The 27,170-nt window shown below is 37.3% G+C and overlaps 1 protein-coding gene across 1 annotated transcript; it reads left to right on the forward strand.

The window, feature by feature from the left end:
- Nucleotides 1-26,317, forward strand: cckbrb (cholecystokinin B receptor b). The gene is made up of 5 exons (XM_026272334.1): nt 1-586; nt 16,811-17,059; nt 20,219-20,480; nt 22,117-22,244; nt 24,336-26,317. The coding sequence occupies exons 1-5, from the start codon at nt 424-426 to the stop codon at nt 24,863-24,865; spliced, it is 1,332 nt and encodes a 443-aa protein (XP_026128119.1). The 5' UTR covers nt 1-423; the 3' UTR covers nt 24,866-26,317.
- Nucleotides 26,318-27,170: the final 853 nt, after the last annotated feature.

The raw sequence follows: 27,170 nt of genomic DNA on the forward strand, positions 1-27,170 counted from the left end.
TGTTTCACTCCGCCTGCCACATCATTCATAACTTTCCCTAAATCCATGTGCCCGTACTCCACAAACTCCCTTCAACGTCTCCTCCTCTCCAGGATGCTCAGTTGCCTGAATCCCACCGGCTCACCCCCAAACTCCCACCCCTGCTGTTTAAGAGCTCATTAATAACCCCTCAGCTCGGTCCACGCGTGAGAAGAGCCTCAGTGGCGCGCAGGGCTTCATCACATTCTCACACAGAGCAACTGTGCCTTCAACACACCGCTGAGCAACAACGCTTCATTTCAGCACGAGCTAATCTTACCTTTTTATTGACTCTTAATTGAATCCTCTCCAAATGTCTGCTCTCTAAGCAGCTCTTTGCGCTCTCATAGCTTACGGATGACTGCGAGGAAACACTAATATCAAATAGTTGTGGTTAGGTCCGAGATGGATTTACAGACGCTAAATGATACATCTGGGATTTGGGCATGCCTTCCGCTTCAGAACAGCTCGGTTCTGAACGGGACCTTAAACGGGAGTCTGGAGATTTCCGACGGCGCTTGCGGAGACGCGCTTCTGCTGCCCAAGACGGAACCGGCGCGAGCCAAAGGTGAGGATCTCCGACACACACTCGCGTGCGTTCAACACACTCGATCTCCTTCACTAGAGAGGTACCAGACTGTTTTGACATTATAGAGAGGTTGAAGCATCCTTCAACGGTTTTAAGCAAAATCAGGAAGTGTTTGGATGGGTATAAAACATTTCAGTAAGCGCAAAAGTAAGATTGCAAGTTTTAGTTGGAGCGCGCTAAAATACAGTAGCCTCACGAATAGAAGCGCTCGCCTGATGAGGTAACCATAGTGACAGTAGGTTTCTCTGCGCTTTTCGTACGATTCCTGAAAAAAAAAAAACATCACTTTATGATATATTTAGGTATTTCAAGTAGCCTATATATATATTTTAAAGTCAAGTTAAAGCCTACTCGACGTTTGCGTTCGGGGAAAGCCAAATTCGGTTGCGCAAGACGAACCTGAGAGATTGCTTCATGAAAATCAGGTTACTGAGAGAAATGTCCTTACATTTCCACACCCCTAAAAGTCACTGAATATTTCACATACTAGAAATAAATGGCATACCATGTCATGTTTTCGTCCTGTAACCTTGCTCTCATTTAAGTAGGCTATAGAAAACGAAAAGGTATAATCACTCAGAGTCTAGGGAATTGCGATCTTAAATGATCAAAGCTTTATATAATACTACAATCACTGTACCATGGGCTGTGTGGAAAAGGACAATGCTTGTTATATCTTGGGAAATTGTAGATTCATTTCTGCCAGCATCGCTACAGCTTTATTGCCACTGCAGGGAGAATTTAGATGCGATTATAATCCTATGGTCTATTAGTTTCTGATGCCTTATTTGCAGTCAGCTCAAGAGAGATGCCACAGAAAAAAAGGATAATGAAGTATGTTTACTGTGTGTGAAAACCTGATGTAGTCTAGCTGCTATTTAATTAGACACCTGTGAGGAACACTTAACATTTGAGTGAAGGGTCATAAGTGTAGTAAATCATATTTACACACACACACACACACACACACACACACAAAACATTGATTTCATTTTTACCATAGCTGCTGCAGATACATTGATGAGACAAAGTAAAAAAAAAAAAAAAAAAAACGAACCCTTTTTTATAAAGGTATGTATAGTTGTTTCATTAGGCTGTCCAAGGAGTTAATGGGAAAAAAAATGGATTAAATGAGTTACACAAATCTGAATAAAGTGAGCAGTGCCTATATAAGAAACGGAGTTTGCAGCCTTTCCACTGCTATTAGAATCACTGCCAGAGCAAGTAAATAATTCAGCAGAGTTCACTGCATCACCCTCTGGGCTTTATGACGCGAGGGACTGTATTACGACGTAAAGAGATTATTTATCTAGACCAAATGAAGTGATGACAATTCTACATACTGTATGTTAACTTTAAAATATAAAACAGTAAAATATGAAAGAAAAAAAAAAACATTCTAAAGTATTAATGAGAGGAGAACCAATATTTGCAATAAAGTTAGCAAATTTTCTGGAAGAAAGCAGATGTTAAATATTTCTTAGGTGAATAAATTAGGTGAATACCAAAAAACAAGGTATTGTTCAACCACGGAGCTATAAATATGCTTTATTAGCAGTGTTGGGAAGGTTACTTTAGAAATGTAATAGTTACAGATTACAAGTTACTCTTTTTAAAACATAATAAGTGGTGTTACTATTTCAATTAATTTATTAAAATAATGTAACTGATTGCATTTGATTACTTTATGATTATTTTTGCAAAGGTCTAATGAATGTTTTCAACTGGTAATCATTTTCAAACATTTTAAGTGGTCAGGGATATTGTTATAGCAGTACTCAACACTGATAACTGTCTTTCACAAACCTTCATTGCTATAATCAAGATTAAAATCATTTAATTTTAAAGCACAGGCACCACTGCCAGACTTTAGCACCTCATTTTTACTTTGAGTTCTGAGGTTAAAAACAGATTTAAAATTATAACAAGAAATAGTTTAATAGCTATGATGCTGTTTTTGAAATCAAATCTTTGCATAGTTATGACAGGAAACACTGCCATCGAACAATGCCTTGGAAAAAAAAAAGGCATATGCAAAAGCTTAAATAGGATTTAAACTGTTATCAGATATGTATATATATATATATATATATATATATATATATATATATATATATATATATATATATATATATATATATATATATATATATACATGCATGTGTGTGAAATTATTCAGATGTAACCCATTAACATTTTCATAAGTAACTGTAATTTAATTAAAATTGCAATAATAAATAATAAAAAAATGTTTTCCTCAGTAACAGATCACAATTGCATGTATATCATTAAATTGTGTAATACCATTGCACTCAACTATTTACTCCCAACACTGTTTGATAAATAACACAAAATTATGAAAATGTGCAACATTTTCAACATTTAAATGCTTTTACTTATGCATATTTACTCAATCAACATGACTTCTTCATTAAGTTACCCAATAAATGTCATTTAAGAAGTCATTTGAGGTAGAAACAGCTCTTTTGTACACGCTTCTATTTTCACATTGTACAGCAAAAGCGAGTGATTTCTCCTCTTTCTCTCTGGGTGCTTTGATGGAAGCGTTTAGCATACCTCTGGGCACAGGCTAAATTTAGTGCATTGCCACTGAGGAGCCTAATCAGAGACTGCTCGACAAAACACATATTTGCTGTCCATTTCCTCCATCAGCAGAGGCTGTTGGGCTCTTTGTCCCTGTGTTCAGTATAAACCCTGATCATCAAACACACGTGTCATTATCGCCATCACACAGTGCTCCGACAGCGCTCTTCAAATCCAAAGATCTGGGCTGTTAGCATACAATGCACACTCATTCATTCGTCTTTATGACGAGTCCAGGATGGCATGCACATGCTTCAGGCAATCAATGACATCTCAGTGATTTTCTGTGAATCTTTGTAAATCTCTTCACTGTACTTGGCAACAGTGCAATGCAATGATTGCATGATGCAATGATTTCCATAGTAAATGGATCATTTACTATAATTTTTTTTCTCAAACCTGAAAGTTAATATTTTGCAATTTTGACTTTTTCTTATCAGAATTTCTATCTCATCATTTTGAGTTAACATCTGACAATTACAGTTGTTTTCAACTGTACACACAAATCCACAAATGCCTCACATCTTTTGCAAACTGAAGCACTGCATTCAGAATATCACAAACACATCACAAAAGCAAACATTTTCAAACACCTTTGCCATATTATTAATTCCTTTTAGATTTTTCTGTTACATAAAGAACTCTGTGAAAAAAATCTATCAATTACATTAATTTAACATTTTATCGCAGAAGTAAGCTTCCATCCTCTTTCCATTTATCCTATCTATGCATAAGTACATGGTTAGTTGAATTATATAATTTCCATGTAGCCTATTTTTCTCTGCTGACCCCATAAGAACAAAGCTGTGACCCACCAGTTGGGAAGCAGTGCTGTATATGATCAAACACGTGCTGTGTTAACATGACGAGACAGGCAGTAGAAGTCATTCGCTCTGAAACAATGGAACCTCTGATCTCAGGTGAGACACCTGTTGAGTTCGCTCAGGATGAGGTCTTCAGTCATGAGCTCTTAACATTTAGATGAGTCCAGTGATGAAGCTGCATCAGGGTAATTTGAGAGGACACAGAGGTTAGCAGAACGTCATGCTTTAGCTTAATATAGAAACATTTGTGACCAACAAGTGATTAACTTCCTTGACAGATCTTGATGGTGATTGACACTTAAGGTTGAAACCAATCATTAGATAATTTACTGCTTTAAACTTGTTTCACAGTGGGTTATGAGAGGTCTCTTAAGGATCTTATGGATGCTGTATGGCTTCATACAGACACAATTATTCAGCAGTCAGCAATGAAGAATTAATCGTTCACTCTGTTCACAGAAAAAAAAAAGAAAGAAAGAACAAGACATTGTGACGTTTTTATTGCAGTATATGGTGTTCCTGAGTAGTTGGCTTAATTGACAAATGTGTTATTTGGTTGTCCTCAGCACATCAGACAGTGATCCGAATCCAAATTATGGCATTACCTTTGTTTTTGGCTCTAATATAGAAGCAAACAACTCACAAACCCAGTAATTTATTATAAATTTGTGTCCACACTGCATTACTTACCATTTTTAAGATTTACATATTTGTGTTTGGAAAGAGAATTGCAAAGTAGTGTCTGAAATTAATTATTTTTAAAACACAATAATTGATTTTCCGAAAACTGATTTACTGGGGCATTTTTACCTGTATAATGAGAATTATCTGTTTGTATCTAGTTTACACTATACAGTAGGTCTGAATAACGCAGGAGATGAGCCGACTGAAGGTCATCAGTTTGCAGGAATGAGCTACAGCCATGGACCTCTCTAAAGACACAGCTTGAGGACTGTTGTATATGGAGGAATGCTGGGTATTCAGTCACACTGAGATTGGAGCGAGACAGGCTGTTCCAACAGCTTAGTACTCACTGAATGCAACACAATATACACTGTGGGCTGCCTATTATTCTTTAAAAATAGTAAGTGACATTTTTTCTTAAAATAGACAAAATAAATGCGTTAAGAAAATAAATAGTTCATTCATTATACTGGAAGCAGAAGGTCAAATCGTGCAGATTGCATTGTGGGATCTGAAAATTGTATGTTTCACAAAATTTCACAAAATACACATAGCCTAAACGGGATTTCTACAAAATATACTATAGAAAATGGCTAACAAAAACAAGTTGCAGGTGAGTGTTTTTCCTGATGTTTCTCATGTGCTTTGTCCTGCGGATTTTAATTAGCGAATAGTTGATTATTCCAGGGACAGGCACTTGGCCTCTATGTGGACACCAATTACAAACATCATTCAGGAAACTGCATGGATTGCTTCGCTGCTTTGGGAATATTGACTACAGCCTGAGTGGACTGTTAACCTCTGTCTTTCCCTGACAATCAAGCCTTCTCCCAAAATCCATGATTAGACATCCATCTGTTTTAGAATCGAACACTTGTTGCTGCAAAACTGATGCAACTGTTTGTAACTCATGAGTTTATTAACGTTGTTGAATTACTATTTTAAATCTATAGCATGTAAAGCTAAATAAGTAGGGATTTTAGTAGTTTTACTACTCTTGAAAAATAAGAAGAAGATGTGATTTAACTGGGCAATATATTACTCTCATATTTTGTTATATATGAAATCTACAGTATATATTTTTGTGGCTCAAAAAGCAGCTAGGGCTGCACAATAAACTGCAATTTAATCAAGATCATGATTTTTGCTTCTCTATCTTTATAAGGCATTTACATCTCTGAACATGTATGTTTCAGTTTAGGGTTTTCCATTCTACTCAAGAAAAAGTATTATACAGCAGGTCAATTTTCTTTCTTCTTTTCTTTCTTTGCTCTGACTACATCTGTAAGTAAACCAGACAAGTGGACATTCTCTTGATTTGTGCTTATGTGAATGTGCAGTAATTATAATTAAATTTTACAAAGGTTCTAAAATTAACAATCGTCATATTTTTAGCAATAAATATTAAACAATAAATAAAATGACAATTAAAAATAATAAACAATACATCTAATTAGACAGTAAAATAAAACTAAAAAGCTAGAATATGAAGACATGAAGATTAATGTACACTGAAACAATGTGCTTAATGTGGTAGAATGTATAGGAATGATTTTATTAAAAAATGCCTCCTTCAAGCAAATTTCACACTGTGAAAATACCTTTTGAGTTATTTATTCCCCTCTAGTTAGTTATAGCACTGGTTATAACAATGACTTAGAGCATGCAAAATGCTGTTGATATGTGAGGATTTTTTTTTCTTTTTTTACACAAATCTAAAATATTTACGCACTCACATTTGGCCTCAGATTCATAATTCATGCAACTAACTTTCATGATATCTTGATTCCTCTTGATTGTAATTTATTCATGCATTCCTTCTCTGGTTTGAAACCTGTATTCCTAAGCCAGCTCAATCTTCTCATGAATTGATCATGAGGCCAAAAGCATTGATGAAATAGTAAATGGTGGTGTTTTGGAAAGTGGAAGTTAACAGTTAACACTGAAACAGTAGCAGTGCGGCTCTAGAGGTGATGTGCTGTGAGATGGAAATGGACGAGGGATGATGAGAAATCGTAGTGATGTTTTGTTTACATGGCATTTAATGACATGAGCTTGAGTTTATCCCATCCTGGAATAAATATTCAGTTGACTTTTAAACAATATCCATCTGATTTTATGATCTGTATATCTTGTATACACATCTTAGATAATGTTAAGTATGGTAGACATCAAGTTTTGTCATAAAAACAAGGTTTGTCATAAAAACACACCAGAGGCATAAAACAGCAGAGTACACATGAGAATGAACTATTAACCCTCTGATGCATGAATAATTAAATCACAAAGGACAAAAATATCTATCTATCTATCTATCTATCTATCTATCTATCTATCTATCTATCTATCTATCTATCTATCTATCTATCTATCTATCTATCTATCTATCTATCTATCTATCTATCTATTGTCTTGGGTCAAAAAATACCAGTAAATTGATTATCACAAAACTTAGTAAGTTGCATTATTTAAATATTTAAGTAGTTTATTATGTTCCCATAAATTTTGCATCTCAAAAAAGTAACTACTTCAGAAGTATATGTAATGAGGTCAGCTGCAAAAATAACTGGCCATGCCTTTTATACACTTTTAACCTTTCTTTAGTAATCCTGACAGTAAATTTTAATTGGCACAAGCATATTAATTTGATTTAGGGTTGTAATATAATATAATATAATATAATATAATAATATAATATAATATAATATAATATAATATAATATAATATAATATAATATAATATAATATAATATAATATATATACACATAAACTGTGGTTTAAAACAATATACTAATAAATGATTATCTGTCTTTACATAGAAAATATTCAGATGTCCTTATTATGTGCATTTTATGCAGCAGTATTTTAGAAGAACCATTTTGAATTCCAGAAATAACCTTTCAGTGAACAAATCTTAAAATATTTTTTTTTTCGCATAGTGTGAAGAAAATATTAACTTCATACTATCTTGAGAACTTTTTTTTTTTTTCACTTTAAAGAACGTTTTGCAAAATTGAAAGATTCCATGGATTTTAAAGGTTCTTCCTGGAACCATAGATGCCATAGATTTGAGTGTAGAATAAACAAGCCAGTGCACATTGGCATGCAATTATTGCATCCAGCTGCCGCTGACCACAGCATACCATACCATACCAACTTTATTTGTTAAGCACTTTACAACAACCACAGTAGACCAAAGTGCTGTACAGAAAAATAAATAAAAAATAAATAAAAATAAAATAGATAAAATAAACATATGTACCATTTATAACCACAGAATAAAAGCATTCAAAGTAACAAATTGAATCAAGTAAATAAAGTCGACCTCTTACTAGGTGTCAAAAGCCAAAGAGAAAAGATGGGTTTTAAGAAGGGTTTTAAAAACAGATAAAGAAGAGGCCTGCTTAACATGCAAAGGCAGATCATTCCACAGTTTAGGGGCAGAAACAGCAAAGGCACGGTCCCCTCTGAGCTTACGCTTAGTTTTAGGCACAGTCAGGAGCAGCTGATCATCTGATCTGAGAGAGCGGAAGGGTTTATAGAGTGTAGAAGCTCAGAGAGGTATGGCGGAGCAAGACCATTTAGTGATTTAAAAGCAAATAACAGAATTTTAAAATGGATCCTAAATTGAATAGGCAGCCAGTGTAATGAAGCTAAAATAGGGGAAATGTGCTCATGTTTACGTGTGCCCGTTAAAAGACGTGCTGCTGCATTTTGTATCATCTGGAGACGGGTGATGGAGGACCCACTAACCCCCACATATAGTGAGTTACAGTAGTCCAGCCGTGTAGTTACAAAGGCGTGGATTACAGTTTCAAAATCTTGTCTTGACAGAATTGGTTTTATTTTGGCCAGCTGCCTTAAATGAAAGAAGCTTGATTTGACAACAGCTTTGATCTGACTGTCAAATTTAAGCTCAGGGTCCACTTTAACTCCTAGGTTTGTGATAATGGGTTTAATATAGGGTGCTAATGAGCCCAGATCTACAGGCGGGGTCCCAGTGGTGTCTCCGAAAAGCATGACTTTAATAAGGCAGAAGGTGCAATGCATACCAGGTTTTCACTGAGGAGCTGAGAATGGTGACTCGGCAGCTCAGCGGTGGTACAGCAACCGTGGCGATAGGACGTAACATCTCCATTCCCTCCTACAGGGAACGAGGGTTACCATACATAACCGAGATGTTCCCTTTCAGTTGGTCATTCTCGATGTCTTGTCGGTGACCGACGAATTGGGATCCCTACCAAAGCGCCATGGGTGTTGTGCTCTGTGCGAGCCGCCTGCTCCACTATTTGGTGTAGGCCGGGGCTCAGAACAAGTAGTTCCACTCACCATTGTCAAAACACTCAATATGGAACCCAGCTTTACTATTCTCAGGGATTCATCATGAAGGCCTGGGACCAGACATTTCACCATGTTCGGCTGCCAACGCCCAGGAGGATGCAACACTTCTAGTTGAGTGAGCTTGCAACCTGAATGGGCAGTGCACACCCTGTGCTTTATAAGCCAGGGTGATGACATCCACAGATTTAACCTCCTGGCCCCTCTAAGGAACCTGATGATGAGGTCATGCTTACCTAAAGACATCCCATTCACGGGAACATGATATGCAGCAATAGCAGCAACCTGGACTTTGAGGGTGGAGGGAGACAGCCTTTGCTCCAGCCCTTGCTGCAGAAAGAACAGCACGACTACAATCGTGCATCTCCGGGAGCACTAGTTTGGGGATCCATGTCCGAGGGGCCAACACGACACCACTAGCAAGACTTGCTCCTTGTCCTTCCAGAAGGTTTACCTGATTTGCTCTGAAACATCTCCAAATCAGCTGGACTGTTTGGGGATGGAATCGCCATTCTCCCAGGAGCGTTGCTTGAGACAGCTCGTCGGCTGTGCAGTTGAGCAGGCCCGGAATGTGAACAGCAAGTAGTGACCTCAGAACCTTCTGACTCCAAAGGAGGAGGTGGTGGGTGAGTTGCAACATGCGACAGGAGCACAGACCACCTTGTCAGTTGATGTACTCAACGGTCGCTGTGTTGCCATTTGGACCAGCATGTGCTTGCCTCATAAGTACCCTTTGAGATGGTTCAAGGCAAGGCATACTTCTAACTTTAGTTAGAACATACATACATTTTAAACATACTTCTAACTAACCAAACTCTGTAACGGCCACTGCTGAAGCGCCATCTTGCCAACACAGGAAGCTTCTGAGAGCATGCTGAACTTGTAGTTCACGACTGGTACACAGTTGAGCAGAATGATACTGTCGCTCGGCTCCAAAGCGAAAAGCTGGTATATATTGCACCTTCTGCTTACTCATGCTGTGATCAGTGGCAGCTGAATGCAATAATTGCATGTCAATGTGCATTGGCTCATTTAGTTTACACACAAAGTAGATTGGTCTATTGAAGCAATATCCAAATTCTTCAGTCACCGATGTGACATTAAGAGTGACTGACTGAAAGGGAACCTTTATCGTTAAGAGTATGGTTCGAAAGAAACATCACCAGTGGATATTAGCTAGTCTGATCAGGTTAAATAAATAATCAATGGCCAACAGTTTTATAATGACCTCATTCTTGTCAGTCCCTCATGTACAGTGAATTTTACACACCGTGCTGTCTTGGATGGTTTGAATAACGATGTGACTTGCGAAGGTTGACAGTACAGGTTTGTGCGAGACAGGACATGTTGAGATCTCATCCTGAAACCAACATCTGTCACATACACCAAGATTGCATGATGAAATATACTGAGAGAGACATTCATCCACAGGGAGAAGAGTACAGATGAAAGAGTAATTGAATTCGATTAGATGGCCCTTGTGTAACATTTCAATTGGCAAGGGGGAACAAGTATTTCATTCTCTGTAATCTAATTTATTGTCTCCTTCTTCCTGAATCGTTTCTCCTAACTGAGTTGTTTGCATTGCTTAAGTGTATTTTTTTCACAAATAACATATGTGCATTTTCATAGAAGTGTCAACAGTTAGAAATAGGAGAGCTCTAGAAGGGTTCTTAGTGACTTTTGAAATGTTAAAGCTTGTGCAAAAATATAATATAACAGAGAATTTGAAATAGTATATTAATCCAATTACCAGCAATGATGACACACGCTGTTTTAACCCTAAATCAAGCCAATCCCATCCCAAGGCAACACATCTCAGTTATCTGACACTTCTAAGTATTTCCCAAGGCCTTTAAAACCCACGACTAAGACAGAATCCACAGCAAACCTCAAACAGTTCAGTTCACGCTTCTCCCACATAGTGAGGCTAAGGCATCCTACAGAAAGTAGTGGCATGTGGAGGATACTTGATAAACATGTTCTTCTTTTTACTTGATGGAACAAATTCTTTGCAACAATGACAGAGAAAGTGAGATAGCGATTTTAGTCGAGCCACTCATGCAGACCGCATCTCTTATGAGATCAAAGTCCTGAGGTTGTCAGCAGCATTTTGGCGGGTCTAATCCTTTAAGACCAGTGGCTACAGGCGATCAGTAATGGAGCGCACACAGAACCCTGTACTGTAGTCAAACATGGCCTCAATTGATTGCTTTAGCCTGACAAAGCCACAAACAGGATGTGACTCTTCACATCCCATAATCCTACCTGCTCATGCTGGCTCACATTGACTGCTCTCTGCAGAGGCAGTAATGGAAAGCAGCTGGAATATGTTCCACTTTGGCAGAAAAATGGCTTATTTTCAATGTTTGATTGTTGGGTTCCAAAATTAAGGCTTAGTATTCAAAACACTTATGGAGGATTGTTTATAACGTGGAGCTTTTCTATGTCAAAAATCATTAGAGCAAGAGCAAAGACTTAAAGGGATAGTTCACCTTGAAGACTTTTGAAATAAGGCCTTATAAAGTCAGTGCCAAAAGGGTCCAGTTTGGCTTTAGACCCCAGTGATTTTCACTGTGAATAAAACCAGCTTACTGTGTTAGGAAAGATCTACCAAAATTACCAACAAATGAACCAAAAATATTAATTATCAGAGGAAGTTTAACGAAAAGTTCACATATATGTCAATAACCACTGTAGACATTAATTGGTTGATGTTCATATTCAGAATTGAAGTCAACAGGGGGTTTTCATTGATTTGTATCCTTAATCTTTTGTCACGTCATTGAACTGGCCTTTTTTACCTAACTTAACCAATTACTATTTGGAAATGTTATGTAAAGCACAATAACTTTTCAGTAGTATCTTTGTGTGTGTGTGTGTGTGTGTGTGTGTGTGTGTGTCATTATCTTGTCTAGTATGAAATGGCACATTTAAATTAAACTCAGTGGAAATTAAACTTCCAGCCCACTGCATCTAATATAAAATGACCAATGTATTTCTGATAAAATTGCATTTATGCAATAAAAATAAATAAATAAACACACACACACACACACACACGCACGCACACACACAAACACTCTTAAAAATATAGGTGTTTCACAATGCCGTAGAAGAACCCTTTTTTCTTTGTCTAAATGGTTTGATAAAGAACCCTTAACAGCTGAAGATCCTTTGTGTTTTACAAAAGGTTGTCTGTGGCGAAAGAATGATCTTCAGATTTGAAAAAGGTAAGAAAGAGGAGCTACTTTAAAGAACCTTTGACGGAATGGTTCTTTGTGGAACTAAAATTGGTTCTATGGCATCTTTGTGAAGAGCATTTTGAAGCACCTTTAATAAAGGGTGTATATTAACTCTATCCCTGCCATTGTCAGAATTTTCACTGTTATGTGAGAGTTACTATTACACATATTCTGAAAGAGTATTGAATCTCTGAATCAAAGAATGGTGAAGAAAAAGCAGAAATGAATATGTAGAATAATATCAAAGTGTTGATAAAAAATAACGAAGCTAGAATTAATTAATTAACTTTTTTTTTTTTTTTAAGCAGAGGCTCTGTTCTTTTTTAATGCTGGTTCAGATATTCATACAGCAATGGAAATTTTGTGAAAACCATAAAAAATGCTGGTGGGCACTATAAACTGTTTTAAAGGCTGCAAGGGAAAGAGTTAAAAATGTAATAATAAAGTATATATATATATAAAAAATGTACCCGCATAAAATAATCTCAATTTTTAAGTTTCAGTGTAGTGGCTTATGAAGGGCTCCTTATTTATGATGCTATTAAACAAAATGATTGTATGCTTATGACATTTCAGCAGAGTTGCGATTCATAGTCTAATATTGTTTTGCAGTAATCCTGCAATGTTTCTCCATTAGTCACCGTATTTCCCCTTTGATTGATCAACAATCGGACAACTTTCCAATTACACATTAACATTTCAGTTACAGATATCAAGTTTCCAACTCATTACTTAAACAAAATGATGGGCTATGTCACAAAGAATGATTACCCGTGTAAAATTCAGATTTATGGCCACAGAGATCAGCTAGAAAAACACAATCCATCAGCCATGTCTGAAAAACACACAGCTTCAAGTGTTTGAGTGAGCTGTTGCATTCTGAGGATGTTATTTGATGATGCTGGATTTTTTCCATACTAGCAGAAGGTTGCATTGAGGACCATTAGATACATTTATCGTTTCTAAACATTCAGTAAGTCAGCAAGAAAACCTGACAGCACATAGTACATTTATAGACTCTGAAGTACAGAAAAGTGTATTTTATAATCAAGTTCATTGTAATTACACACACACACACACACATATGGGCTGTCAGTTTAATGCGTTAATTTAATTAGTTATGAAAAATAACACGATTAAAATATTTGAATGCCGTTAAAGCACTGGCCCCGCCCCCAGACCTGGCTGTCATCTTGTATTTCAAACAGTTGACTGTTGTCAAATATGATGCAGGGCAACAACTCCATAAATGCAGTTGTAATAATACAACCTTCGTAATCATCGGGAAGAAGGAGGCGGGAACCGGCGCACAATCAAAACATAATTTTAATATTCAAAATAAATACAAAACAGCACACCAGCCACTCGCGGACGACTGGTGCGCGCAAATAAAAACCAAAACATAAAATAATGTCCCAGGCCTGGTCCTTTCTCGTCCTTCACGGTCGTCACTCCAGTTTTATATCCTTCCATCTCCTACGTGGGACTCAAGACCGGCGGTGGGGCGCAGGTGTAGCTCATCTCCAATCACTACACCTGGCCTCACTCCTCGTTCCCACGCCTCTCGGCCCCGCCCCACTCGCCACATACCCCCATCGCCCCTCGCAGGCCGGGGGGTACCCTCGAGACTGCGCTCTACTCCCCCCCCCCTTCCCTCCGGGGGGGACCGCTCACGGGGACCTGCGGGAACCTGGGGGTAGGACAGATGAGGCGAGAGAAAAGGAGATGGAAGGAGGAGCGACAGAGACGAGAGAGGAAAAAAAAAAAAAATTCCGGTTCCCAGACGCACTGCTGCTCGGCCCTCCACCGGCTGGGTGATCTCCTCCGCGGTGCCCGGCGGTGGCACTGGACGGCCCTCGGCGGACGGCGCGACACTCTTCCGCCGCCCGGTGGACGGCGACGGCTCCTCCGATTTTGGGCAGCGGCAGGAGTCCCCCGCTCCCTGCCCCTCCGGATTCCATCACGGAGGCGGCAGGCTCCGGCCCCCTGGTGAACGGCGCCGACTCCTCCGCTTCCTCACGGACGGCAGCCGCCCCTCCATATCGTGGGCGGCCGGCAGCGAGCTCGCCCGTCCCCGGCAACTCGCTCCAGCCCACCGCCTCGAGCGTCCATGGCGGCACATACTTCGCCAGCTCGAGGGCACCGCGGATTCACCACAGCGGCGAGGGATCTTCAGCAGCGCGTCCCTGCTTCTCCCGGGCTTCGGCACCACTGTAATAATACAACCTTCGTAATCATCGGGAAGAAGGAGCCGGGAACCGGCGCACAATCAAAACATAATTTTAATATTCAAAGTAAATACAAAACGGCACACCAGCCCCTCACGGCCGACTGGTGCGCATAAATAAAAAGCAAACACATAAAATAATGTCCCAGGCCTGGTCCTCTCTCGTCCTTCACGGTCGTCGCTCCAGTTTTATATCCTTCCATCTCCTACGTGGGACTCAAGACCGGCGGTGGGGCGCAGGTGCAGCTCATCTCCAATCACTACACCTGGCCTCACTCCTCGTTCCCACGCCTCTCGGCCCCGCCCCACTCGCCACAGCAGTTATGCCCTAAAATTCAAGATATTGGTGCAAAAATGCCCTTGTATGAATTTTTGTCTCATATTTACATCATACAATAAGCAATATTACATAAGCAGCCAGTGCAATTTAAAACAAGTGCTGTTTATTTCCGAATACCACGAGTGCAAATGTGATTTTATACAACAATACTATATTACCTTTAAAGCCATATAGCAGAATTTTTGTGCATCTCCAAGCAACACAGCAGTTTAATTTCTGAATGAATCTGCACTCAATGATTTAAATGCCCATTCATAAAGAGAGCAGTTTACTGTATTCCTGAATGAATCAGCCCTTTGAATCGAATCACTCATAAAGACATTTACCGCCAACTGCTGGCAGATTTAGTTTTTTATGTAGAGTATCATTCCATTAAATTAATAATAATAATAATATTAAAGGGGTAGTTCACCCCACACAAAAAAAAAAAAAAAAAACATTTGTCATCATTTATGTACCCTCATGTCGTTTCAAACCTTTCTTTTGTGAAGTGAAAAGAAAAGAAAAGTGAAAGTGACATTCAGCCAAGTATGGTGACCCATACTCAGAATTTGTGCTCTGCATTTAACCCATCCGAAATGCACACACACAGAGCAGTGAACACACACACACTGTGAGCACACACCCGGAGCAGTGGGCAGCCATTTATGCTGCGGCGCCCGGGGAGCAGTTGGGGGTTCGATGCCTTGCTCAAGGGCACCTAAGTCGTGGTATTGAAGGTGGAGAGAGAACTGTACATGCACTCCCCCCACCCACAATTCCATCCGGCCCGAGACTAGAACCCACAACCCTTCGATTGGGAGTCCAACCCTCTAACCATTAGGCCACGACTTCCCCGTAAAGTAGACTGGTAACAAAGCTGCTTTGGTAAATCACTTTCATTGTATGAACAAAAAAATACTGAAATGTTTCTTGAAGTTTCTTCTTTTATGTTCCATAGTTTATGTTAGGCTGTTGTAGCCTAAATGCTTATGTGTAATAAATTGGATGTTGAATCAAATAATTAAAACATTTATTTCTAAAGCTTCAGTTTTGATACCTTTTTCATTTAATTCAAAAATGGCTTTAAATAATCTTTTGTGGGTATTTTTACTATGTATATATATATATATATATATATATATATATATATATATATATATATATATATATATATATATATATATATATATATATATATATATATATATATATATATATATATATATATATATATATATTCTGTACACCACGGTGGCAAATATCACACAGTCTGAATTTGATCCCCAGACCTGTTGCATACTAATTAACCACATCTGACATGTCACAATGATTAATTCAATTATTAATTAAAATGTTTTTTTGTTTTCTTTGGTCATGTCTTGCCTTTAAGGAAAAACATTTCACCATATGCTAGTAATTATATATAATTTTCCATTAGTGAATTGCTGACAGTGTGAAAAATAAACTTAAAAAGTAATCAAGTGTGAGTGTGGAGAGTTTCATTTACTGAGGCCTTTTGAACATTACAGTAATTCAATTTATGTGCAATGATCTGGCATATTTCAAAGCAATTAAATGCCAATTAAACTCTCCTCCCATATCTTTCCCCAGTCACTATTTTTTTCTCGCATCTTTGACAGAGTTGATTTAACTTGATTTCCTGTTACTGAATGTTAACCCTGTGAAGCCTGACATATTTAATAATAAAAAATCAATAAAACCTTTTTACAAACTTTTTATTACACTAAATGTATGTAAATATTAGTTGTATACTGATATATAGTAGTATATATATCAGTTGAACAACAGAGTAGATTGTGTAAAACACGTTTTGATCATGTTGATGATAGAGACCTTAGAAATGTACCTATGACAGACATTATAGGGTTAAGTGTTTATATTTTGTCATTTCAAAGGCCTTTAATATGTTGATCTGTTATTTGCTCTTTGTTTTTCAGAAATGGATTCGCTGCGCATATTGCTATACTCTCTCATATTCCTGCTGAGTGTGTTTGGTAACCTGCTCATCATTGTGGTTTTGGTGGTGAATAAGCGAATGCGGACGGTGACCAACTCATTCCTGCTCTCCCTGGCCATTAGTGATCTCATGATGGCTGTTTTCTGCATGCCCTTCACTCTTATTCCCAACCTGCTGGAGGATTTCATCTTTGGAGCTGCCATGTGTAAGATTGTAGCCTATCTTATGGGTAAGATGGACTTTCATTTTTTGCAAACTTAACTGAGAATGTTACAAATGTACCTGCTAAATCACAAAGAAAAGTACAGCTACTTTGCTCTGAATATCCTGCTGGCATAAGGCACCCAGGGAGAGTCTGTTTACTGATCGTCTTCACAAACTCTGGTAAAAGTCACATGCTTCAATTGCCTAGACATGCAAAACTTTACGTTGCTTCAAATTTTTGAAAGATATTAATTTTACTTATTTTAAATTAGTCTGTACAGGCACAGTCAGCAATAGTCTGAATATTAATGAATATTTAAATGAAGTCATTTGTTACTGTGTAATCACATCTCCTATGAGTTTTTAAAGATGTTTCGATACATCTTCTGTTATGGCAGCAGTAATTCATCATATGATGATCTAATGATGGAGAAAAGCAATAAAATGAATGTAGTACTATTCATGGTGAAGGAAGGAGCACTTTTAAAGAGATAATTCCAGTGTCTGGATCTCGGTGATGGGCCTATGCTGTCTAGACCCAGGGATGAAGGATTATTGTTTAAATGATTAATTTAGACATGTAGACATGTTTTTCCACTACAAAAAACAAACAAACAAACAATTACTGTAACTGGGGAAAAATAAATCATGAAATTACCATGCAAATTGAGTAAGCTAAATAAATTTAGATGTATTAAATTAAATCATTAGGGGTAAAAATTTCCATTGCAATTTACATCTAGATCTAGCCACAGTACACAATAATATGCAATTTTTTTCAACTACTTATAAAGCACAATGCTGGAATGAAGTACAAGAAAATAAGAAGCATTGCACTTATATTTACAGAGTAAATTTCTTATCGAATAAAGCAACATGCAGTATAGCCTAAATAAAGCTCTTCATCATACTAGTTATATTATAACACGTATTTTCAATATTTATTCTGACACCATTGGATGGAAACAGAACTTGATTTAAGCTGGATGATGGTACTGTTGTCTTCTGTACAGATGTATCACATCTTGGATATCGACATTAGTATTTAATCAACATTGAACTGACTCAAACTGAATAATGACATTGCTGATGATGAATAAAGGCCCCCTGTAGCGAATACATGCGTTTTTGTAAGATAAATATCCAGATTTCAAATGTAATAAACACTTTTTTCCTCACTTATGCTGACTGTGGGGAACCAGAAGAAGTGCAGCCGGATGTTTTAGTATGTCAGCGCTGCGTGGTCAGTGACGAGCGTAGAGAGAAAACAAAACACTGAACGTATTAGAAGCACAAAACGAGGATTTGTAAAGAAAAACGTCCGAGGATTTCAATATAAGCCAAGAGGAGACTGGAAATCCTTTGCTAAACTAAGGAAACATTCCTTTGTTCCTACATTTTCGCGCGTGTGATGCATATGTCTTAAATTTTCTTTCTGCATGTCCTCCGCGTCCCACAGTCAGCAGATGTCAGAAATTTTTTTTTTTATTACATTTGAAATTTTGATATTTATCTTACAAAAATGCATAGATTCACTACAGGGGGACTTTACCCCCCCCCCCGGAGCCGTGTTTATTACAGATGTGCGCAATTTATTTCACATCTTCTGAACTGTTGACAAAAACACCCGCTTACCCCATAAAAAGGCTTGGAAAAGCAGGGACCATTTTAAATATAACTTAGATTGGATTTGTCTGAAAGAAGAAAGCCACATATACCTAGGATGCTTCAAGGGTGACAAGAAGATGAATTTTAATTCTCGGGTGAACTAACCCTTTAATATCCATGCACAAAGCCTTCATTAAGCGTATCACAGTTTGCTTCTCTGCTCTGAACTGTATTTTATTTTATTTATTTTTCACATTATTTATTATTGTAGTCATCATGTATTTAATGTCTTGTTAAAAAACAACAACATAAATAAGCTGCAATAGGAGACTATAAAACACACTTCAAAATGACTTGGTGAGACTACTTTTCATTTGTAATACAGTTAACAGGATGTCAGATTTTGGCACAGACCCTCGCTTTGAGAAATTGCCCACTGATGTACAGTAGACATATATGAATGCATCCAGCTTGATCTGCACTGTTTCATGGATCACTACCTCCCTAAATGAAAGTCAAGGCTCATCCAGCAGCAGCCAATACAATGCCAAGGTCAGATCTGACACACAAGGGCTGATGGGAAATAATTTGAAGGGGCAAAAAAAAATCATAAGACAATTCTTTTTTTTTTTTTTTACTGGGATTCACGGGTGATCAGATACTGTTTCTAAAGGATGTTTTTCTCCTGTATTATGTTGACTGTCTGACACAATTCACAAGAGAGCAGATCTTATTTACTTGAGTGTGTGCGAGTGGCCTGCGGCCCACACAGTGTCAAAGTGTGACAGGGCAGCACATCCAACACGCTGTGCCAACCACAACCTCCCTCCCACTGTTTGTTTTTCGAAGGGGCAGAGAAGGAAGGGGATTTGTAAAGCAAAGAACAATTTCCTCGGTATGAGCTGTGGTGCGGAGGGCGAGATCAGGTCAAAGCTCTCGGGCTATTGGGCCAGTAATTCCTCAAACATGAGGGGCTGCCGGAAATCTCGCTCTACAACGCTCACCAACAAGAATGCCATTCTGCAATGTTTTTCACTAAGCTTTGTATTTTTAGAAGAACGTATTAAGGATTTTGTCGCTTCCAGTTTTGCAAAGCATAAAGCGTTCGGGGAATAAATACAGATTTGCAGTGAATACGTATAGCGATAGGAGCAACTGAATCAGAAAACTTGATGGATAAACCGCTTAGATGATCTTAAATGTTGGCTCTTGACTCAATGCCAAATTCTTTATCAAAACTATAGAGCAATAAATAAATAAATTAATTAAAGTAGTCTAAAAATATTGTACTGTAGCTACATTTGATTATGGATTTAAATTACATTTACAATAAAAAAGGTAATGACTAATATATGGGATATATAGACAAAAAAACTGACACAAAAAATATTTTACTGCAAAATTACTGTAAACTGTGAAATGTCTTGTTCGATTTATTACAGTTTTTCACCATACATAGGAAGGTAACTTACTAACAGCCAACCACTCAATACTTCTTACTATAGCATTTTTACAGTCTTTTACTGTTAAAATTTTTATTTATTTTTTTCAGTGTAATTCTTTTGCTTTATTACAGGAATCTCTGTCTGTATATCTACCCTCAGTCTGGTGGCTATAGCCATTGAGAGGTACAGTGCCATTTGCAACCCGCTGAAGTCCCGGGCATGGCAGACCCGATCCCATGCCTATAAAGTCATTGCTTCTACCTGGGTCCTGTCCTTCCTCATTATGACACCCTATCCCATCTTCAGCACGCTGGTGAAGTTCACCAAGCACAACAACATTACAGCTCACATGTGCCGCCATGACTGGCCAAAAAGCGAGGTGGAGCAAGCCTGGTGAGTGTTGAAGTATTTGTTAGTGCTCATTAGCTTTTATTTTATAGGACAGTTAAATGGAAAAAGGACACGACCTAGGTCAGACTCAAGTCTGGTTCCTCCAAAGCCAGCAGTGTCTATACATTCTATCTGTATCTACACTACACTACAGCTTGGACAGTTAACATCAGTTTGTGTCAGGCTGGGCTGGAATGCAAAAACAAGCAATTTCTACCTTAAACATATTAAGCAGCACCACTGTTTTCAACATATGAAATGATTTTTGAGCAGCAAATCTGCATATAAGAATAATACCTGAAGGATAATGTGACCCTGAAGAATGGAGAAATAATGCTGAATGCACATTTTTTTTTGCAAATAGATAAATAAGTTAAATAACTTCGTTTAATATTGTAATAATATTGCACAATACTGATGTTTTTTTTTAACTAATTTATTTCAGATACATAAAAAATATTTTTAACCGTAGGGTATATTAAAATAACATTTTGTTTTTAAACCTTTCAGAATGCTTCATTGGAAGTGCATACCTGTTTATTTGTATACTGACATGCTACAAATTATTGTCTGGTAATGCCACAGATGCTGTCTTTAGAGCATAAGTTGTTTTGTACTCTGTAAATTGGAAGAGCATCCTGTTATTACTCATACTGTAACATCATTGACTGTCTGCGTCTGTCTCAACTTGAGAGGCAAAGACAGCGACACAGAGACAGAGTCACTCTGCAGTGCTCTGATAAGGAGCAGGGGTCTTAAACATTAGCTGGGTGCCTCCTGCAGCACATTATGTTTTATGACAGCTGTTGCTAGGTAGACAGCTAGGGACCACAACAGTACTGTTTCTGCATGTTCCACTGAGTTTGCTTGTACATCTTTTTAATTATTTCTGCATATTCTGTTACAGTAATAAGCCACAAGAGGCTGGGCATGAAAGGGATTTTATTACAGGGAAGGGGTGTTGTTAGGCACATCACGGATATGTTCCCTTCAAGCTATGCCAATGCATGACTACTCACTTCTGAGGACAATTATTGATATTTAAATTAATTCAGAATTATAATCAGAAAACTATTTTGTAGAACAAACAATGTTTTGAATAATGTGAATCAGTCTTCACAGACCATGAGTGGCAACCCTTGGATAAATAGCCTATATGAGTGAGTGGTTGTATTTATATTTTAAAGGAATAGTTCAGCCAGAAATTTAATATACTAAATATGTACTCACCCTCAAGCTATCTAAAATGTAGATGAGTTTGTTTCCTCATCAGAACAGATTTGGAGAAATTTAGCATTACATCACTTGCTCACCAATGGATCCCCTGCAGAGAATATCAGATTTCAGATAATATCAATATCAGAGCTTATAAATACATTACAATAATCCAAAAGCAAACCACACAACTCCAGTTCATCAGTTAATATCCTGTTAATTGAAAAGCTGGACTCTCATTCTGACGGCACCCATTCATTACAGAGGATCCATTAGTGAGCAATGCTAATTTATTGCTAAAAATGTTTTCTGATGAAGAAACAAACTCATTTACATCTTGGATGGCTTGAGGGTGACAACATTTTCACTTTTAGGTAAACTATTTCTCAAAATGGAGTTTCAAACAATTTTTATGTTGTTTTAGGTACATCCTGTTGCTATTTGTTCTGTTCTTCATTCCTGGAGTGGTGATGATCATTGCTTATGGGCTCATTTCTCGAGAACTCTACCGTGGAATACAGTTTGAATTGGAGCAGAAGAAGGGACAGAGTGGTGAGACATTTATGAAGTCAAAAACACAATACATGCAGTATAATTTAACCATGTTTTAGTAAGCCTCAGACCATCCCATAGGGTATTAACTGTGATCGTATTTGATGACCTACTCTGAGGATTTAATTGTTTGTGTGTACAGCCATGTCCATCTGTTTTTGAATGAGGTTCAATTTCCTAAGTAATGAAATGTGACCTATTTGATTTTCAAAAATATAATTGCAGCTGTAAAACATTTCCCAAACTACCCCTAAAAAAGCAAGAAGGAAAAAGTAGGAAATATAGACTTGAATATTACCCCTAAATTACTCATTGGTGGGGCTCTTACATTTTAATATCTGCTGGATTGCTTTGATTATGTCTCATCAACAATTCCACTGTTCTACGCTAAATCATATTCTATAATTGTATAAATATGTCTCCATTTCCCCTGGGCTGCAGTGATCTAGCATTCAAACTCTCCGGTGCTGAGTCACCACTCTACCCATTAAGATGTTTTCATTTGTATTAGTGAAATGTCATTTCCTTTCCCATTTTATTGGTAAAAATTTGTGCAAAAGAAGGTAGCTCACGAATGTCAAAACACAACCTGCTGTGAGGTCTCATGAAGGTTATTGTTTAGTGACAGACACAAGGGTTGGGAATTGTAAAGAATGGAACGATTCAGATTGCACTTTATGATTCCAGCTCCTTACTGATTAATTTCATTAATAGAATATTTTTAAAAATTTGAATACTCCCTTTTTCATAGAGTATTACTTTTCAGCCAAGAACTGTACAGTAAGTGAAGGAGTCTTTAAAGCAATTCAAACTCAAAACTGAGTTTTAGGTTTTGTGTCGTTTTGACTAATTTATTAAAATGAACCTAAGAGTAATTTGATTGCAACTGATTTGATTAATTATAACAGGGCTTGAAAATAGGAATTAATTTTTCTTCCACAATTTACTACAAATAAAGGGATAGTATACACAACAATGAAATTACTTACCCTCATGTCGTGCCAAACCAGTAATACCTTTGTTCATATTCAGATCACAAATGAATATATTTGTAATATGAAATAATCATTAAAATAGTCCATGTGACATCAGTGGTTTAACCTCTATTTCGTCAGAAATATCTTCATTTCTATTCTGAAGATGAACAATCTGAGTGGGATTGTCTTACAGGTTTGGAACAACATTAGGGTGAGTAATTAATGACAGAATTTTCTTTTTTGGGTGAAATATCCCTTTAACCCTCTAGCACCCATAATTTTTATTGGTTGCACTTTATTTTACAGTACGTGTACTAACATGTACTTATAGTGTACTTACAGTGTATTTATCTAAGAAAGTTCTGGTAATACAAGGTAACTACATGGGGTAGGGTTAGGTTTAGGGTTAGTACCTAGTTATTACATAGTTATTGTAATTACTATAATAAGTACATAGTATGTACATGAGGAACAGGACTGTAAAATAAAGTGCTACCTTTTTATTTATAAAATAATAATCATTTAAAAAATCATGTCATTTTCAATTAATTAAGCGCTTAAATAAAAATTGAACAAAGAATGTAAATTTTACTCCCACGCCAAAAGAAAATTGCTCAGAATTTTTGTATTTTCTGATTTATTTCTTATGGCAGTCATTTTTTTGACCAGAAAGATCTCAGGTGTTTTTTTTAAGACCATTTAGCCTTTTCCAATCTTGTCGACAATGCTTGTGTTCATATTGCAAGTACCACAAAAGTCACAAAGTTTCATACCATTCTGATAAAGTAAAAAAAAAAAATCGAAATGTTAAATTTTTCATTGAAACATCACAGAGGACAAAAAGTGTTAATTCAACAAAACTGCTTACGTACAGCCTCAGTTGAAACTATATTTTGTCAATAACTTCAGTCTTCATAAACATTATACTTTAAGGATTTTCAACTCAAGTTAGAATTTTTGTGTGATATTTGCATATGAATGCAGCCTTGCAAGCAGTAGTATTTTATTCAGGAAATGCAATGTGGATCAAAATGTAAGCTTCCCCTTAATCTGTATATATTTAAATACTCCCTCAGAGCTTATTCTTGAGGAATGTCCAATGTTTCCTCTTTAGGAATGAAAAATGGTATCAGCAACACTGTCTTATATAGCAGCGATGACGGAGACGGCTGCTACATCCAGGTGTCCAAGAGGCCAAACTCAATGGAGATGTCAGTCCTCACCCCAACGGGCTCCGCAAAGGTGGACCGACCCCGCAGCAACACGTCTGAGGCGAAACTAAAGGCCAAGAAGCGGGTGATCCGTATGCTTATTGTCATTGTGGCCATGTTCTTCATCTGCTGGATGCCTCTGTACTCCGTCAACACCTGGAAAGCGTTCGACCTTCCCTCAGCCCACAGGGCTCTTTCTGGAGCCCCCATCTCATTCATCCACCTGCTGTCCTACACGTCTGCCTGTGTCAACCCAATCATCTACTGCTTTATGAACAAGCGCTTTCGAAAGGCACTTCTTGCCACCTTCTCCTGCTGCTGCTGGTCCTGCCGCAGAAGAGGCTTCAGGGAAGGTGACGATGAGGTTACTGCCACCGGAGCGTCCATGTCTAAGTTTAACTACACCACTGTCAGCACGATGGGACCATGCTGATCCTCAAAGGACAAGATGGAGAAGAATTGGTGTGGATGTTGGCAAATGATGAGGGTTAGAAGACTTAGATTGTTTATCACTTTCTTGCAGCTAAGACGACCAGATGCTAGATCAACAGCCGCCAATGGTTTATGATTCATGATTATTCATGTTGTTATATATTCACCAGAGACTTGTCTAAATGTATATTCTTGAGGTGGCGTCGAAGAGCTCGGTAGGAAAGGTCACACCAACCTCACCCTCTTCTGTCAAAGGTCTGTCACTCTCACAAAACAACAACAACAAAGACGCCAAATGACCGCCTGCAAAATTTATTTCTGAATGAACTGGTTTTGGTGTAGAAGAACCAAAAAAGAGTAATTTTTTTTACCATGAATAACAATCTGCATTTGAGGTAAAGTTTGTGGTGTGGAGTTTGCTGAGGAAAAATGTGGACCAGATGCAAGCAGAACAATGGCTCTTCAGGATGAGAAGACACTCATTGGGAGCCTTTATCGACTGAGCGATAATGTTGAACTTGCTAGATCAGAGTCAGCAGGAAGCAGAGTTTCTAGAGCTTTTAGTGCGTACTTGCTCAAATGACTATGTAAATGTCTGAATGTGGCTAGTAGAATACCATCCTTATGCTTTACGTTATCTTTTGTTGTAGTTTTAAGTGCCTGCATAGTGTTTTTAAATCCTTTTTGAGGCCAAGAAACATCGGGAGGGATTTCATTCATAAGATCAGAACAGCTTTCCAAAGTCTGAGCCATAAAATATTACAAGGTGGTTAATGATCATGGTCTGTTTCTAGACAGGACAATTATTTTGGCAGTTGCCTTCATATTTTTTTTTTTTGGACTGAAGAGGTTTTGTTTTGTTTTTTGAAGTTGTCCTTTGTGGTCTTCATAGTCTGTGGTTATAGGGGACCTCAACTGAATGAAAACGCTTTGATTGGGATGAACTCATGCCAATCTGTCATAATCTCACAGACTGATTTATGAATGCTTTTTACATGCCCTCGTAAATGTATAGATATAAGCGTATTAAGGTTCTGCAAGACAAGTCATCATCAAACAACAGCAAAGAACACTTACATCTGATTTGTGATTGTTCTGTCCTTCTTTTAGAAGATTCATTTTATTTTCTTATTTATTTATTTTTTTTTAGGCAGGTTAGAGAGGGAAGCTTGATTAAATGTCAGATATTTTTGGATGCCATGGAGCCCATGGGAAGTCAGACTTGATTCAGTGAATATAAAATATTTCAAGAATATAAAACAATATATGAAATAAATTAAACTTAATGGCTGACTTTATGTTCTGACAAAGGGACAACCGGGAGTGATGAGTTCAGGAATTTTGATTTTAATTACTGATGAAAAAAACAAGCTGAAACTCCAAAAACTCATGACACTCTGAAAGGATGTATACAAAGATTATTTTTGTCATAATGATGGAAACACTTTACAATGTATTTCCTCTGCATCAAATTTACAGTTGTCGTAAAAAAAAAAAAAAAAAAAAAAAAAAAAAAAAAAAAAATCATTTACACAATCTCATTACTCATCAAGTAAATTACTAAAGATTTAAATTCAAACATTATACCATTCCCAATTCCTTAACTGGTCACAAATGACTGTCCCATGGGGTATTGTTTTTCATGTCATGATGTTTTTTTTTTTTTTTTTTTAGTTCCTTTGTAAAGAAAAAAAAAATAGTGGGAACATTAATTAAATATTTAGTGTAAAATGGTCGTTAAATAATTATTACATAAATAATTGATTTATCATGTTTCTTGAAGACTATGAAGACTTGTTTTCTCCCAAATTCACATGTTTGATAGGGCTTTTGGGATGCATAATGCAAAAATGGATGGGAAACACTGGCTTAAAATCATAATCAGTTAAGCATAATCATAAACAAGCAGGAACCAGCATAAATGCTCCCTAAACTATACATATTATTTACCATTTTCTATATTTTGCCACCTATTTTTCTCTTCACCAATAGTCTGTCTCATTTTCCCTGATATATATATATATATATATATATATATATATATATATATGCTTTGTAGTTTTTCCACTGGCTAAACATTACTTTCTATCAATGTGCATCTGCTCCCTGAACTTACTTTGCAGTGAAAAATGTCAACAATACCTTGTTATCCACACACTTCCTCAGCCCTGATGACCGTCCATCACACAGCAGTCCTTAAAAGCTGCCAGTTCCCCCATTAAATTTATGTCGCTTGGCTGGCCAAACTTTCCCCGATGTACCAGCCAGGGTTTTAATGGCATCATTCCCCTGCGCAGCTCATGACT

Source organism: Carassius auratus, chromosome 9 (assembly GCF_003368295.1).
Source record: "Carassius auratus strain Wakin chromosome 9, ASM336829v1, whole genome shotgun sequence".
Classification (NCBI taxonomy): Eukaryota; Metazoa; Chordata; class Actinopteri; order Cypriniformes; family Cyprinidae; genus Carassius; species Carassius auratus.

Bases quoted from the DNA above. Each gene is read 5' to 3' on its own strand.
- cckbrb (XM_026272334.1), top strand. From the start codon at position 424: ATGGATTTACAGACGCTAAATGATACATCTGGGATTTGGGCATGCCTT. The intron at 20,481-22,116 runs GTGAGTGTTGAA...ATGTTGTTTTAG, and splicing joins AGCGAGGTGGAGCAAGCCTG to GTACATCCTGTTGCTATTTG. The intron at 22,245-24,335 runs GTGAGACATTTA...TTTCCTCTTTAG, and splicing joins GCAGAAGAAGGGACAGAGTG to GAATGAAAAATGGTATCAGC.